This window comes from Polyergus mexicanus, unplaced genomic scaffold, assembly GCF_030449975.1.
Source record: "Polyergus mexicanus isolate NDT 795.1 unplaced genomic scaffold, iyPolMexi1.0 SCAF_24, whole genome shotgun sequence".
NCBI classification, from domain to species: domain Eukaryota; kingdom Metazoa; phylum Arthropoda; class Insecta; order Hymenoptera; family Formicidae; genus Polyergus; species Polyergus mexicanus.
Window position 1 is genome coordinate 2,908,340 of NW_027223344.1, and position 14,435 is coordinate 2,922,774.

At 42.7% G+C, this 14,435-nt stretch overlaps 1 protein-coding gene and 1 pseudogene across 1 annotated transcript; both read left to right on the forward strand.

The window, feature by feature from the left end:
- The first annotated feature begins 1,100 nt into the window (after positions 1-1,100).
- LOC138942875 (uncharacterized) lies at positions 1,101-2,453 on the forward strand (annotated as a pseudogene).
- Positions 2,454-12,859: 10,406 nt separating this feature from the next.
- On the forward strand, positions 12,860-13,649 carry LOC138943023 (uncharacterized). The gene has a single exon (XM_070313543.1). The coding sequence runs from the start codon at positions 12,924-12,926 to the stop codon at positions 13,647-13,649; it is 726 nt and encodes a 241-aa protein (XP_070169644.1). The 5' UTR covers positions 12,860-12,923.
- Positions 13,650-14,435: the final 786 nt, after the last annotated feature.

Here is a 14,435-nt window from a genome sequence, read left to right on the forward strand (position 1 = left end):
CTGAGTAAGTAGCTGACGAGACAGACTGACAAGCGGAGCACGAGACATGCTCCGGTCAGGGACACCACACTCCTCCCCAATCAACGACCTAATTAATTAAGAGATATAATAAGCGCGAGATGCACCTTGCGAAAGAGACGATTCGAGAGAGACGACTCGCAGACTACTCGCTCGCTCAATATTATCGAAGTACCGTACGTATCGCGCCCGACTATTATAATCGCGAATAAGTGAAAGTGTATTAAATCTTGCAAAATATACTAAATTATACCTAACGTCCGGGAGTGTCTTATTTCGAGCGTGGATCCTAATCCTTTGGGCGTACAAATCCCAAAAGACCTCTTCCTTAGCGGCTAGAGGCACAACATTAATTGGTGGCAGCGGTGGGATACGCCAGCTCTAATAAGATCAACACCGGCAAAGGTCCACGAAGCAGAAAATTTTGTGGAATCGACAGAACGAGAGACAGCAAGGATAACTCCGTCAGACAGTCGACACCTACAACCGAGGGAAAAGGAAGTCTAGCAGGAACTTCGAGACACCCGGTATATCGAGGCGACAACGAGAAGCGCAACCTGAGAAGGCGCACCAACCTATCTCAACGGCACGCGACGATCAACGCTCGACGGCCGACATCGAACGAGAGAATGCTGCTCATCGTATTATTGTAAGTCGAGAAATCAAAATTTGTAAACGCGTGAATGTCGGAAAACCGAAACGCACCACAGAAAAGCGTAGCGAATAAATCGTGGCTATTTAGCGAACCAGCGAATAGAGCCATTAGAAATAGCGCAGTAAACCCTATAAGAGTAGCAGTAGAAGCACTCCGGGATATACGCGATAACGTATGAAGAAATCTAAGCGCATTAAATTCAAGCGAGAATTTGTCCGAACCAGAACTCGGAGCAAACGTTGTAATCGAACGCGAATTTCCATTTGGCGAATTAGATAACAGTTTAATAGCGAACAATATAGAACTAGATGTTGAGGTCGAATCATCAATAAGCGCGTCTAGTAGACTAACACACCGCCGCGAATTCTCACTAACGTCATACAATTCAAGTATCTTTGACCCCGACGAAATCTATCGCATTCGAGACATGTATAACTCAAACAGTTCCGCATCGCAACCCATCACATCAGAAGATATCGATGAGGGAATTAGGCGATTACAAGAAGAAGCAATCAGAAACGCGACACAATCAAACGCGCAAGCTCAGCACAAACCGCAGAAAAAGACGGACGAAGCAGCCGACGACTTTAGGGAAATATTGCGGGAAATGAGAGAGGAAATGAGACGAGAAATTAGAAGTATGCATGCCGAGATATACGATTTGAAAATTAGAGGACCGCAACCCCGACAAAACAACGGGCATAGAACTCCGCCGGGAGAAAGAACCGAGACCGTATACGAGTTCACACCCGAGGACGTACGACATCGAAGAGGACGCGGATTTTTACCATTAAAAGAGGCTCGTGGAATGATTCCGGAATTCGACGGATCACCTAATAAATTACAAGAATTTTTGAGCGCGACTACATATGCAGTAGAACACATCGACCCGTTAGATGAAGTAACGCTATTAGGAGCAGTATTATGCACGAAATTAAAAGGCAGAGCGATGCTAGATTTCCAAACGCGAAAAATTCGAGACTTCGCACAATTAAAAAATGAATTAGAGGTCTGCTATGCGAGTAAAAAGAGTACGACACATCTACAAATCGAATTCAATACGCTAAAACAGAAAAACGGAGAAAGCGCACGAACTTACGGACTTAGAGCAGACAAATTAGCCATGGAGCTATACGAATCAATGATGGAAGGACGACATCATACAGTAGATAATAAACGCGCAATAATAGAAATAATACAACAACAAGCCTTAGAGAATTTCCAGATAGGATTGCAGGACAAAATTAAAACAATTGTTTGATCGCGAGGATATGCTACGTTGCAAGAAGCAATAGCAGCGGCCAGCGCGGAAGAAAAGGTTAAAGGACCACCCGCGACCGGTACGCGAAGCAAAATAAATTTCACACCGACCTATAAACAAGAAAATAAAATAAACGTGCAATGTCAAAAATGCGGAAAAATTGGGCATTACGGCCGAGATTGTCGAACTAGCCGATACACAAATCGATTCTCATTGCCGAAACCTGATAGACAACCCCGCGTAAATACGGTAAATAAATATTGCCACTATTGCAAGAAATCCGGACATGATCGCGAAGAATGTTGGTTATTACACGGACGACCCAAAAGAGATCAATCGAGCCGAATCAAACAATATAATTCGCGACCGGAAAATAAAAACCGCAAGAATAGCGAGCAAGGAAAAAAGAAATTTAACTCCACGCAAAGTAGCGATGAGGAGGAAAGGAACGAAAGAAAATCGCACCGACCTGCAATGGAATATCAAGTATCACACTTCAAAGATACGCCGCTTATATAGACAGGATTGGACCTCGTCACATTACCAATGCGAGAAGCGAAACGCGAAAAAATAAATTTACTATTCGATACAGGAGCCGCAATATCATTAATTAAAGTGAAACATTTAAAAGGCGAAACGTTAATAGAAGAAGAAAAAATAACGCTCACCGGCGTAACGGGACATAAGATATGTACACTTGGAAAATTTAAGGCGACAATAACTCTGAGAGAGCGCCGAATTAAGCACACTATGTACGTTGTTAAGGATGATTTTCCGATAGAATATGACGGAATACTAGGAGTTGATTTCCTACGAAAACATCAAGCCACTTGCAATTATAAAACAAAATAATTAAAGGTAGGACAGCATATCTTAAAGCTTTACCCCTATCTAAAAATGACGCTGAAACCACGTAGCGAAACTATAATACAGGTCGCTACTGACAAGAACACGATAGGCGTGATAAAGGCAGAAGAAACGATACCAGGAATATTCATAGGTAATTGCCTAGTAGAACCTACGAATTACCTATGTGCAGCCAGCATTATAAATACAACGGATAACACAATCGAAATGCTAATGCCGCAAGTAAATATAGAGGAAATCAAACGAGGTGAAACAGAAGAAATTAACGTAATACGAACGCTAAATAAAGAGGAAGTAATTCCGCGTAGTGAAAAGGTATTACGATTATTACGTACACAACATTTAAATAAAGAAGAAAAGAAAACAATAATGGAAATCTGTCAGGATTTTAGCGACGTGATGCATATCGAAGGAGAACCACTGACATGCACAGATACCGTCGCGCATAAGATTGCAACGCAAGCAAATAGCTCACCGGTCAACGTACGGCCTTATCGCCTGCCGGAGAAGCATAAAGAGGAAGTAAATCGACAAGTCCGAGAAATGTTAAGAAATAAAATAATCCGACCAAGCACGAGTCAGTGGAACGCACCGTTATTGGTAGTCCCTAAGAAAGCCGATGCGTCAGGAAAACCGAAATTACGAGTAGTCGTAGATTTCAGAAAATTAAATGATCTAACTATAGGAGATTCATTTCCCCTACCGAATATAACTGATATATTAGATCAGCTGGGAAACGCCAAGTACTTTACAACACTGGATTTAGCATCCGGATACCACCAAATTCCGATGGAAGAAGGCGACAAAGGCAAAACTGCTTTTTCCACACCTCACGGGCATTACGAATACAATAGAATGCCCTTTGGATTAAAAAATGCGCCAGCCACATTTCAAAGGCTAATGAATTCAATACTGATAGGCATACAAGGAATACAATTAGAAACATACACAAACAATTGTAATATTCGACACATACACACGAATACAACAATATGGATAGCGCTGAGTAATGCGAACTCATGGTTATACTCTACACGAGCAAACCAACCGATCGAAATAACGTGCAAAAACGACGCAACGCGAAAAATAGAAATAAAAGAAAGCGGACAAATCACATTAAAAGAAAAATGTAAACTAACAACACAAGACGTCATAATACGGACAAAAAAGCCCGCGATAATAACGATCGTACAGACAAAGCTACCAGACTACAATCTTACGATAACACACAACGAACGAAACGAAAAAACATTGGACAAAATTAGACCGATAAAATTACGAAAAGTCATTAGAAACCCGACAGAATTAAGGGATCTAAGCGAAAGACTTGACGACACAAACGAAGACTTAAATAACAGTTATTTCCCTACTAACGGACACATTATATATCCCGTAGTTTCAAGTTGCACAGGAATAACAATAATAATAATAATTACCATAATAGCAATTATATACGCTAAGAAAAAATGTAAGACGAAAAAGAAAAAATTATCAGAAACTAACATAAATCCGATGTGCAAACCGAAAATAATTCAAGAGCACATCTACGGCACCGCAAGCGGATCGAAGAGAACAGCTAAGATAGAAACCGACACCGCGATAACTAACACTGCGATGTTATATTAAAATAAAGTAAATATAAGAAACAATTGTAAAATGCGAAAAATGTATACCGAAAAAATATGTAGACGAAAATTCACGTATAGTTAATTTTCTTTTTCCAAAGGGGGAGAGATGTCGTAACCCGACCAATTTCTTAATATATTAAAGAATAAAACAATAAAGTGACACAGAAAAGTGTAAGAAAGAGCTGAGTAAAGCAAAGCATTAAAATTAGAAAAGAGATCAAGGAAAGATAATTAAGAAAGAGCAAAGTAATAAAAGGATATTAATAAAATAAAAGTAAGATACGTGACTAAAAAGAAGGAAGTCACGGTCAAGTTCTCGGAAGCTGAGTAAGCAGCTGACGAGACAGACTGACAAGCGGAGCACGAGACATGCTCCGGTCAGGGACACCACACTCCTCCCCAATCAACGACCTAATTAATTAAGAGATATAATGTGCGCGCGAGAAGTGGACGTGGGCGAGCGAAGCCCTGCAAGATTTTGAACACCGCAAGCGGCGGTGTGAACGGCGCGATTCCGCGAGCGACAGAATAACGGCGCGTTTTAATTGCGAGAGATTAATCGCGAGCGACGAGAAATCTCCTTTATCACTATCGAAAACTTCGCGTTTCGCATGCGAGAGTACGAACTGAAAAGGCGACGGCTTTTCTATCACGAGAGTTTAGACGATATAATAACACACTGTCACGGATGTAATTCACGATCGAGTGCGCCCGGCGGTTCCCCGAGAGCGCTTATATACAACCGTTCTTTTGCTGCTTCTAGAATATTCGACTTGTTTGTCACAAAAGATCGCGCCGGTTGTTGTTTGCGATGATTAGTTTAAATTGAACGTTGTTATTGCATTTTGTTATTAATTTCGGCTCTCTCGGGTGACCGCTGCGTGGCCCGCATCGATAGGCCCGAACAATGCCGCGGGCCGGGCGCGATTTGCTAAGCGCCGCTGACGAAGCGCGCTCTGATTTGCGGAGGGCCGCGCGACGCGCGAGATGTCCGCCAGCGCGCCGAATTTTGAGCGTGATCAAGCTGCGCCTTGCTATCACGCTCGTTATGTTGACCGTGATTATTTATGCTTAGTTCGATTTCGAACATATAATAAGCGCGAGATGCACCTCGCGAAAGAGACGACTCGAGAGAGACGACTCGCAGACTACTAGTTCGCTCAATATTATCGAAGTACCGTACGTATCGCGCCCGACTATTATAATCGCGAATAAGTGAAAGTATTAAATCTTGCAAAATATACTAAATTATACCTAACGTCCGGGAGTGTCTTATTTCGAGCGTGGATCCTAATCCTTTGGGCGTACAAATCCCAAAAGACCTCTTCCTTAGCGGCTAGAGGCACAACAGACGTAAAGAATCACAGGCGATCATCTAAATCGTAAGTTGTAAAGTGAAAGTTATTACATTTTGGAAAATACTGCTTAAAAATAATTTGATAAAAATTTATGTTATTTAATATTTCCAGAATTATTCCATTGCAAAATTTAAATCTCGAAATTTTAAGGAACACCTTGTATATAGCATATAATGTGTAATATACAAAGATAATACAATTATTATTAATTATACAGAATAATCTATATAATTCAGTTTATATAATGTTTCGTAAAATATAAATAATTTTATGTGTAAAATTAATTTAGCAATATAAAAACAGTGTTTTTATTCAGTTATAGAATATTAATTTATAAAGATAAACATTTATAAAGATGTGCATTAGTTTTCATTTTCATCATAACGCGATATCTATAGCAGTCAGTACGTAAGTATGTATGTATCGGGCAGTAAGTCGGCTGTATGCACACATACATGCAAACAGACGTACGCGATCCTATCAGTGCGCGGCAGCTTAGTCTCAGTTCGTCGCGTATGTTTTGTCAATACGCGTAACAAGAGATTATCGCTCAACCGTTATAACGCGTTATAACACGTTAAAGTGAAAAAACTGCGTTTTTGTGTTTTTAATTTATAATATATAGTGTGTCCACATAATGGGACAAAAGTGTAGTGAGAAACGCTTGCCTCTCTCTGTCCGCAGACTTTCTTTAAAAAAGATAAGGGTCACAAGGTTAGTATTATTTATATATAAGGTAAATGTAATACAGATTGACTTGCGTGAAGTTGGCACCCGATTTTAACCAAGTCAAATGTTGAAATTTGTTTCTCATAGAATTTCGCCTGCAAGTGATTGCAGTAATAATTGTTTTGTTTGCAGTTGAAATATAAATATGATAGCGATTTTTAAATGACAGTAAGGAATTAATTTATAATTAGAGCCCAACTGGGCTCAACATCAGATTATAATCTAAAATCGTTTGTAATTGTTTGTGGTACAAGAATTATAAGAAAATCTTTATATCGATCATTCTATTCCGTTGACATTTGATCTTTATATGTACTGACTTGCTATGCGGTGGTTGATTCTTATTTATTTGACTGTTGTACCATTTATCTATTAATTAATTATTTATTTATTTATTATTATTTATTATTATGTATTTATTTATTTGCGATCATTGATTTATAATATTATGTAAAAGTTATCTATTAATTTTGTTTCGCGCTGAAGAGAGTCTCAAAAAAGACCAAAACATTGGCGAATTTTATTTACATATAATTTTCTATTGTCAATAAATCTAATTACATCCTACACACTGCGCTTGCTCCTGATTGCCTACTTTTTGTTAGTTAACATTTCGTAGTTTCACTAATTAATTTGTTGGTAATTTATTTATTTATTTTTCAACTATAAACAAAAATTCTTGTACTACAAACAATTACAAAAGATTTCAGATTATAATCTGATGCCAGTTGCGCTCTAGTTATAAATAAATTCCTTACTGTCATTTAAAAATCGCTATCATATTTATATTTCAACTACAAACAAAACAATTATTACTGCAATCACCTGCAGGCGAAATTCTATGAGAAACAAACTTCAAAATTTGATCTGGTTAAAATCGGGTGCCAATTTCACGCAAAAAGATTGTACCAACACTTGTCATTGCGTAAAACATAGTAAACTGAATGTAAAAGTCCTTTGCTCTACTCGCTCACGAGAGTTGGCACAATTTTGTATTTTTTATATATATACATGGTGTCCCATCAAAAATGGGCATCCTATTTAATCTTATAAATTAAAAATATTAAATTATAACAAATATTTATGAAATACTTTATTACGAGCATAGTGATTGCTAACAAAAATGAAAACGAAAAAATATGCATAATATTTTTTTATTAATATATCAATATTTCGATAAAATAAAAGTTATACTCTTTCAAATACAATGATGTATAATGCTAATATTTTACATATGTTTATATTTTACGAGTTTTACCGGTTTGAAATCTCGTAGGTGACATATATCTTTTCATTTTTGACGATGCGATAAGTCTATTTTCTGCCTCATTTTTATGATCAAATGACAACGTGATATACGTCAATCTGTAAGACACGAATTAGAAATTAAGACACGAATTAGAAAATTATTTACGTAAAAAATTCATTTTATACAGGATGTCCCACCAAAAGTGGCAACCTTCTTTTATATTTAAAACTAAAAGAGGAAAATCATAACAAGTAAATTGTTTAAACCGAACTCTATTGTAAGCGTATTTGTTTACAACAATTATCTGTGTTTATGAACGGAGAAATGTGCATAATTTTTTCATAATGATATTAAATTTCAATATAAAAATAATAATAATCATTGTACCACTATTGCAGACGGATACAACAATGTATTATTTAATGTAAATATTTTACACTCCAAGAGTTTTATTGGCTTGAAATTTCGTGGCCAACATTTACCTTTTCGCTTTTGGCCCCACGATATGGCTAATTTCTAATTCGTGTCTTACAGATTGACGTATATCACGTTGTCATTTCATCATAACAATGAGGCAGAAAATAGACTTATCGCATCATCAAAAATGAAAAAATATATGTCACCTGCGAGATTTCAAACCGATAAAATTCGTAAAATATAAAGATAATATGTAAAATATATTAGCATCACACATCATTGTATTTGTCTGAAAAAGTATAACTTTTATTTTATCGATATATTGATATTAATAAAAAAATATTATGCATATTTTTCCGTTTTCATTTTTGTTAGCAACCACTATGTTCATAATAAAGTATTTCATACATATCTGTTATAATTTAAATTTTTTAATTAATAAGATCAAATAGGGTGACCAGTTTTGATGGGACACCATGTTTATATATATATATATATATATTGCGACGACTTTTCTACCGTCTCGCGGCTGAGCGATAAACGCGGCCGCCGACTCGTTCTCTCCGTTGCGCGGGTGTAAATTGCGTCGACGAACAGGAGCTAATTCGCCGAAGGGGAGAAGCGAAATGGTCGTTGACAAAAACGGGAAAACGGAGAAAAAGGGGTCCACGCGCCAGGTGGGAACGGGATGTTAGGAGTTCCGCGCGTACCGTGACGAGATCCGAGAGATAATCGCGAGAATCGAACTTGGGCGCCAGATACGATCTTTCACGTATCAATTCACGAAACACGCAAAATAAACGCGAGGTAAACGCAAAAGCAAGTTGTCGGAATTCGCCACGGGCTGACTAGCTCGCCTAACGGTAGAGGGGCAGGGCGAGTGTCGATCGAACGCGATAATTTATGCAAGAGGCGACAATTACGGAAACGACAAACACAACTGAAAAGAAACTCGCCAATTAAACAAAGAGGTTAACAGATTTATTATAATAGCGGGAGCCGCAGCTCCTCGAGAATAGTAATGATAAACCACGCGGATATACGGCTGCAGTAAAAGAAACGCGGCTGCGAGACTGGGTGTTAGACGCGGGGCGCGAAACCCCGTAAGGCGTACGCCGAGACCAACCCGTTAGATCAGCCGGAATGTCCGCTCGGCTTGAATTACGCCTCGCACTGCGAAGAAATTGAATATTACGTTCTTCTATAATTCGGGTGCAAGACCGCATCAATTCTCGATATTGCCTCGCCAACGGCGATATTATCGCCCGCTATTACCGCGAAATTATTACGACGCAACTTAAGATTAACGTGCACTTAATACAACGCAGACATGCTTCGATTTCGGACGGACATCTTACGCAGAATCGAATGCTCGGCACACACACGCACGCAATTCATGCAAGAATCGCGAGGAAAGTCTCACCAAAACGCGCTCACAATTTCGAGACGCGGTGCTTTACAGCCGACATGATACGTCGAATTTACGCGATTCACACTCTCACGTAACCCGTATAATAATCGCGAACGACAGATGCATCGGGCGTGTACGCACAGTTCCGACGCGAAGATTCACAAACGAGAGACAAAAAGAATATAACAAATTGACGCGAAACACACTCACACTCAGACGACCGACATACAGTATGAACGAGTCTTAAACGCTAGACGTGCGAGACCCAACGCAAATATAATCTACGGAATTCGAATCTCCAGAGAGACGACACACGGTTTCTTAAAAACGCGAGGTAATGTCTCGATCCGCGGAAACCGATACTTTCGAGGTTCCGGGGCCCGAATCGCTTGACGACGTGGCCGTGACGCGAAAATCTACACTAAAGAATCGGGCTTAGCCCGTACACCAAAGTACGAATTCACGGCGACGACGACAGAACGAAACGATTCCGGGCGCAATCGCGAGTGGCGAATATGGCGGAGGGTAACCTCACCGGTACTCTTCCTCCCGTCGGGACGGTCAGGGGTCGACGAAGTCCTCTGGCGCTCACAATTCTTCGCCGTCGATCGCCGGGATCCTCTCCGCTCGTTCACGCAGCAACGATCTCGCAATTGTTCTCGCCACAACCAGTCCTCTCGATTACGCCGTTACTCGCACGCAAGCTCACGCCAGTCTCCTTCTGGATCGTCGCGATCCAGAATCGATACCTGTGGGCCGGCCGGGGCTGCGCACACGGGGTGCGTATTATCGCGACCAATCACGCGTTATCACGCGTTGTAGCCGGCGGGCGGCGCGCTCACGGTCGTAACGGGGATGCGCGCGCCCCCGGTATTACGAATAATAATTCGCTGGGGCCCGTTCCGCGGGGCCGTCGCGAGGTCTAAGGCGAACGGCTTGGCCGGAAACATCGCTGCCACCTTTCTTTCCGTCTCTTCCGGGGCCGCGTCACGCCATCGGGTGCAGGATTGCAGTCCCGCCGCGGGGGCCGTATCCGCACGGGCCTGAGCCCTTGCGCGAGGATTTTCTCGCTGTCCTGTGCGTCGCGCATCACGTGTGCGGGTCCGGATCCCGTCGTGACGTAGCTAGCTTGGCCGTTAGATAATTTGGATTTCCAAATTGCTGGCTCCTTGCCCCTCTAAGATCTTCCTTGATTGGCGATCGTAGTTTCCGTGACGTTTCAGCGACTCTCCGCTCCTTCGCCGATGAGGCTCCCAAATGAATTATTCATACGAAAGAAAAGCATAAACTAAATTAATATCAAGCTCGAAATCTCAATTAATGACGCCTCTCTGGAGGTAACGGTACGGTTCTCGCAATGATTCGACTGGCGCGGCCTTTTAGTCCGCGCTTTTCGATCGGAGAGGGACTCGGCGGACGCGCGCGAGACGGCAACGTCACAATATATATATATATATAGATTCTAATATGTATGTGTATATAGAATTAAATAATTATATAAAAAAGATGTAAGTACATAAAATTTAATATTAATTTAAATTAAAGTAAAACGATATAAATAAATATAAATTTGAACATTAAATAAGTCATTTTATTTTATATTTTTATAAACTCAAGAATTTTATAATCTCAATTCAAAAAATGTTTTTGACAGTAGTAGGATAGTATGGCCGGTTTTGGCTCAGTTTGTCGTGAGTGTGAGAGAGAGGGTACCGTTGGGGAGGAAGAGAGAGAGATAGTTTCGGAGCAGTTTGTAGGCGCCCGAGGGATGGAGAGCGGGCTGGGCGGGTGCATGGGGGGGTAAGTAGGGTGAGAGGGGAAGCGCGGCCGGGGGGAAGCGGTGGGTACGAGTCGCCGAGAGCGCTCGGGGGGTGGCGGTTCCTCCCGATTCGCGACCTTGACGCGACTCGTTCTTTAGGGGCGCGCGCCGCTTCTAGCGCGCGATTCGCTGTCGCGATTCTTTAGGGGGGCGCGCCGCTTCTAGCGCGCGATCCGCTGTCGCGATTCTTTGGGGGGCGCGCCGCTTCTAGCGCGCGATCCGCGAGCGGGCGGCGGGCGCCCGGCGTCGAGGGGGCGGGGGATCGTCGGTGGGCGGTCGAGCGGACGGAGGGGCGTCCCTCGTCGCTCTCCTCTTCTCGAGGCGCGCGTTAGCACGAGCGCGCTTGTCGCGTTTCGGGGGGGCGAGTTTTTTTCCATTTTCCAGCGACGTCGCGCGTCCGGTGACGAGACGCGTCCGAGAGCGAGTATCCGGTTCGGTTAATCGGGGGCGCGTCCTCGCTATTTTACCCCGTTATAAAAGGACGCCGCGACGGTCTCGAGGTATTAGTACGTTCGAGAATATTTCGCGGTGCGATGAAGCGCGCGCCGAGCGCTTTAACGAGATTAGCCGGAAGAGCGGTGAATGTTCGAATCGGAAGTATCGAGGATATATGGAATTTGGAGATACCGAATTGTTTGAAGAAAGAACTACGCGAACGTTATATAGAGGACCGTTTGTACTGTATAGAAGAGATCGGCTTCGCGGAAGAGTTCGTGCGAGAGGCGAGCGAGACGCGATTCGACGAGCCTTTCGCGAATGTCGGAGCCGATGGCTATTTGCTTTATCGCAATTGGAAACAGCGATACGGAATTCCGAAATTTTCGTGGGAGGTGAATCACGTCGTGCATTGTTTCTTTAAGTTCGGTTGCCGATTCGAGAACGGAAATTATTTCGAGGAGAACGAGAGATATTGCGCGTATTGCGCGCGTAGCTCGAGTTTCGCGAAAAGCGTATCGACGCACGTGACGAAAACGGTGTATAGCGAGATGGTGCCCGCTTGCGATCTCGTCGACGAGGTTTTCGACATCGAGAGCTTTATTCTACATCGAGAATTACGACGAGGAAGAGACGTGGTTTATTTGTATAAAATCTTGACGTTCGTTAGACGACGAGTGACGAATCGAGAAACGATGGAGGCGCGCGATCTTCTCGATAGCGCGCGGGACGTCGCGACGGAGAACGCGTATCGCGCGTGGGCGCAACGGTGCGACGAATGTCTCGAGTCTCTGCAGGAGAGATGTCGAGGCGAGCGCCGAGGGAGATCGACCGGAGCGATCAATTCTCTTATCGCTCGAATCGTTCGATTAACGGGCGCGAGAGACGATCTGCGTCGACGTTTCGAACGCGTGGGAGGCGGTGTAGAGGAACGCGAGGGATTCTCGTGGTCCGAGATCGAGACGGCTTTCTCTAGACGCGTTTTAACCGGCGCGGTTATTAATTTCGATTATATCGAACCTCGACGATTTCTCGAGGACGCTAGAGATACCGTGCTCGATCGAATACGCGATGTTATGAATAAATATAACGGTGTTAAGGTCAATACCGTGTTTATTGGCGAGTTCGTTTCGGGCGACAAGATCGATGTTAAGACTATTGTCACGAAGAATTATCTGCTTCTACCTCTTTCCGACTTGCGAGAGTGGTACGAGAAGCGGGTGGTCGACGCTACTCTAGCCTCGTTGGAAGAATTTCAGGAGCGCGATAGCGGATGGGCGTTATCGCGAATATTCAATTTAACGGTGAACGTGAACAGATACAATCCTATGCGCGCGGGATGTCACGTCAAATTGCCGCGAGAGATCATGTTGAAGAAAGCGGTAATAAACGTGCAATCTAATGACAATGCGTGTTTCGCATGGGCGGTGGTCGCCGCTCTGTATCCAGCTGAAAAAAACGCGGGTCGGGAATCTTCGTACCCGCATTACACGACAGTGCTGAATCTGAAGGGCGTTAAATTTCCTATGAGTTTGAACAAAATTACTAGATTCGAACGTATTAACGACATATCTATTAATGTGTACACCGTTCGAAATAAAAAGGAGGGAAAAGGCGGTTGTCGCGTTGTTCCTTTGCGTCTCACTGACGATAAAAAGGACAGACACATTAATCTGCTGTATTTTGACGATATGACGCGACGAGATAACGCGACGCATTTCGCGTGGATCAAGAATCTATCGCGACTCGTCGGCTCGCAACTGAGCGGTAGACGACATAAATCGCATATATGCGATCGGTGAGTACTAATTAAAAAAAATCGTCGCGCGATGTTGATAATGCGCGGGATTTAAAAATGTGCGTTATGTCGCAGATGCATGCACTATTTTCGAACGAGCGATAAGTTATCGGCTCACAGCGTGGACTGCGGAAGGATGAACGAGTGCGCTATAGTCCTTCCTACCAAAGACGACAAATGGTTAGAGTTTCGCAACTATAGTAGAAAGGAGCGACTTCCATTCGTGGTGTACGCTGATCTCGAATGCGTACTGAAGAAGAAAGAGGAGAGGAGAACGTCGAATACATCTATCGTTCAGCATCACGAAGTCTATAGCGCCGGATATTACGCGCGATGCGCGCTCGATGGCGTTAGCTCTACGAGCTACCTACAGAGCTTATTGCGGTGAAAATTGCGTATTGTGGTTCGTTAAAGAACTGCACGATCTAGCGCTTCGCGCGAAGACTATTCTCGATATCGATGCTTCTATGACGAATCTTACATCGGATGAATGGGAGAGATTCGTAAACGCGACGCGCTGCAGCATATGCGAGAAATCGTTCGAATCGGGAGACGCTCGCGTGCGCGATCACTGTCATCTGATTGGACGGTACAGAGGTCCGGCGCATTCAAATTGTAATTTAAATTATAAGGATACTTACGTAATTCCCGTATTCTTTCACAATTTATCGGGTTACGACGCGCATTTTATCATTAAAGATGTAGCTAACGCTTTTCCCGGTAGCGTGGAAATATTGCCGATAACGAAAGAAACGTATATTTCTTTCACGAAGAACATCGAAGATGCGTG